Source organism: Montipora capricornis, chromosome 8 (assembly GCF_036669925.1).
Source record: "Montipora capricornis isolate CH-2021 chromosome 8, ASM3666992v2, whole genome shotgun sequence".
NCBI classification, from domain to species: Eukaryota; Metazoa; Cnidaria; class Anthozoa; order Scleractinia; family Acroporidae; genus Montipora; species Montipora capricornis.
This window is the reverse complement of record NC_090890.1, coordinates 52,703,005-52,705,504: the sequence shown is the minus strand read 5'-3', so window position 1 is coordinate 52,705,504 and position 2,500 is coordinate 52,703,005. Positions and strand designations below refer to the sequence as shown.

Sequence of the window (2,500 nt, the reverse complement as noted above, 5' to 3'; positions counted from 1 at the left end):
TTGGAATGACTGACTTAGCAATATAAGAGGGAAATGCATATGACAGAAGCGCGTAGCACTTGAAAAAAGTGTCAAACTTCACAGTTTTTTCATCTAACGTTAAACTCACCTCACTGACTATTAAGGATGACTGCTCTTGCAAAATGTGTTCACCAAAGTGTGTATCCAGCTGCCTACTACCTTAAATTAAATTTAAAAAGCTTGGTATGTCTTTAATTAAACACCGTATTTGTGTTTTGGGTGATTAAAAACCATTTGTCTGCCAAGGTATGTCAATTAAATAAGAGGGGCTAGGACGCACTTTTATCATCAGTTTTGTTAATTTTCTTCCTTTACAACTGTTTTTTCCTGGTTCAAAGGTAAACCGATTTTAGCTTTAAGTTGTGTAAAAACATGTGAAAAATATCTATCTCACTTCCTTTATTTCTGTTTAAATTTGGCTTTATACTGTTTATTACCTTTGGTTGTGTCAAATTTCCCCTTTAATTTCTTTCAACAGAAATTTTAAGCAATTTAATTCAGCCTATAATTATTTACCTTGCATAAAATGAATTTATTCAATTTTATTTCTTCATTTTATTCTGTTTATTTTTTGTTTGCTTTGCCAACTGAAAATCCACTATTCACCACAAATTCATTGAATTAATACAAATACGTCAGTTTAATGCAAATAATGCCTCGTTCGCTTTTCCACTCGCTCGAATGACCCCTCTATTTCACCACTACTTTGTGAATTAAAAGCAATCACCAGGTTGCTAATTGTTCACAAAATTTTTCTTATTCATGAAACTTCTCTCGTTCGTGAAAAAAATTGTGTAATCATCTGATTGGTTTAAACGCCAGGTATTGATTAAAAAACAAGTAAAAGTGATTAATATTTTATGAGAGGGGCAAGGACGCACTTTTATCATCAGTTTTGTTAATTTTCTTCCTTTACAACTGTTTTTTCCTGGTTCAAAGGTAAACCGATTTTAGCTTTAAGTTGTGTAAAAACATGTGAAAAATATCTATCTCACTTCCTTTATTTCTGTTTAAATTTGGCTTTATACTGTTTATTACCTTTGGTTGTGTCAAATTTCCCCTTTAATTTCTTTCAACAGAAATTTTAAGCAATTTAATTCAGCCTATAATTATTTACCTTGCATAAAATGAATTTATTCAATTTTATTTCTTCATTTTATTCTGTTTATTTTTTGTTTGCTTTGCCAACTGAAAATCCACTATTCACCACAAATTCATTGAATTAATACAAATACGTCAGTTTAATGCAAATAATGCCTCGTTCGCTTTTCCACTCGCTCGAATGACCCCTCTATTTCACTACTACTTTGTGAATTAAAAGCAATCACCAGGTTGATAATTGTTCACAAAATTTTTCTTATTCATGAAACTTCTCTCGTTCGTGAAAAAAATTGTGTAATCATCTGATTGGTTTAAACGCCAGGTATTGATTAAAAAACAAGTAAAAGTGATTAATATTTTATGAGAGGGGCAAGGACGCACTTTTATCATCAGTTTTGTTAATTTTCTTCCTTTACAACTGTTTTTTCCTGGTTCAAAGGTAAACCGATTTTAGCTTTAAGTTGTGTAAAAACATGTGAAAAATATCTATCTCACTTCCTTTATTTCTGTTTAAATTTGGCTTTATACTGTTTATTACCTTTGGTTGTGTCAAATTTCCCCTTTAATTTCTTTCAACAGAAATTTTAAGCAATTTAATTCAGCCTATAATTATTTACCTTGCATAAAATGAATTTATTCAATTTTATTTCTTCATTTTATTCTGTTTATTTTTTGTTTGCTTTGCCAACTGAAAATCCACTATTCACCACAAATTCATTGAATTAATACAAATACGTCAGTTTAATGCAAATAATGCCTCGTTCGCTTTTCCACTCGCTCGAATGACCCCTCTATTTCACTACTACTTTGTGAATTAAAAGCAATCACCAGGTTGCTAATTGTTCACAAAATTTTTCTTATTCATGAAACTTCTCTCGTTCGTGAAAAAAATTGTGTAATCATCTGATTGGTTTAAACGCCAGGTATTGATTAAAAAACAAGTAAAAGTGATTAATATTTTATGACCCATCTATCGAAATTAAGGTATATTTCCCTTCCCTCTCTCTCCGCCATTTTCTTGTTAATATTTATGTCCTAACGTCAGGCGAGAAGTAAAACAAATTTCACCCTGGGAAGATTTTCGCGCGAATGTCCTTAAAGCTTCAAGCTTTTATTTTATTATAGCTTGGTTCCCTTGGTGTATTTAACACACTATATGATTTTTTTTGCAATGAAATCGTTTGCGCATTTCAAGAAACCTCGTACATTAGAAAAAGCAATTTAGAGAGTAATAAAGTCACAAAAGACCCTATGCAATAGACCAATTGGGACATACTAAAATTTAACTGGAGACTTGCGCCCCGTCTCCTCCAGTTGCTCCTCAACTGGAGACTTGCGCCCCGTCTCCTCCAGTTGCTCCTCAACTGGAGACTTGCGC

At 32.1% G+C, this 2,500-nt stretch overlaps 2 protein-coding genes across 3 annotated transcripts in view; both read right to left on the bottom strand.

Moving 5' to 3' along the window:
- LOC138060811 (uncharacterized) overlaps positions 1–170 on the bottom strand; it is a 33,678-nt gene extending 33,508 nt beyond the window's left edge. The window contains exon 1 of one of the 2 annotated variants that reach the window (XM_068906684.1): positions 110–170. The gene's annotated coding sequence lies outside the window, so the exon portion shown is untranslated. The remainder of the gene's footprint in view (positions 1–109) is intronic. The other variant, XM_068906687.1, reaches the window with a different exon arrangement.
- A 2,227-nt stretch (positions 171–2,397) lies between these two features.
- Positions 2,398–2,500, bottom strand: part of LOC138014137 (transcription factor TFIIIB component B'' homolog) — a 2,194-nt gene continuing 2,091 nt past the window's right edge. The window contains exon 2 of the mRNA XM_068861160.1: positions 2,398–2,500. This exon is cut by the window's right edge and continues 1,404 nt beyond it. Coding sequence (XP_068717261.1) covers positions 2,398–2,500 — 103 coding nt within the window.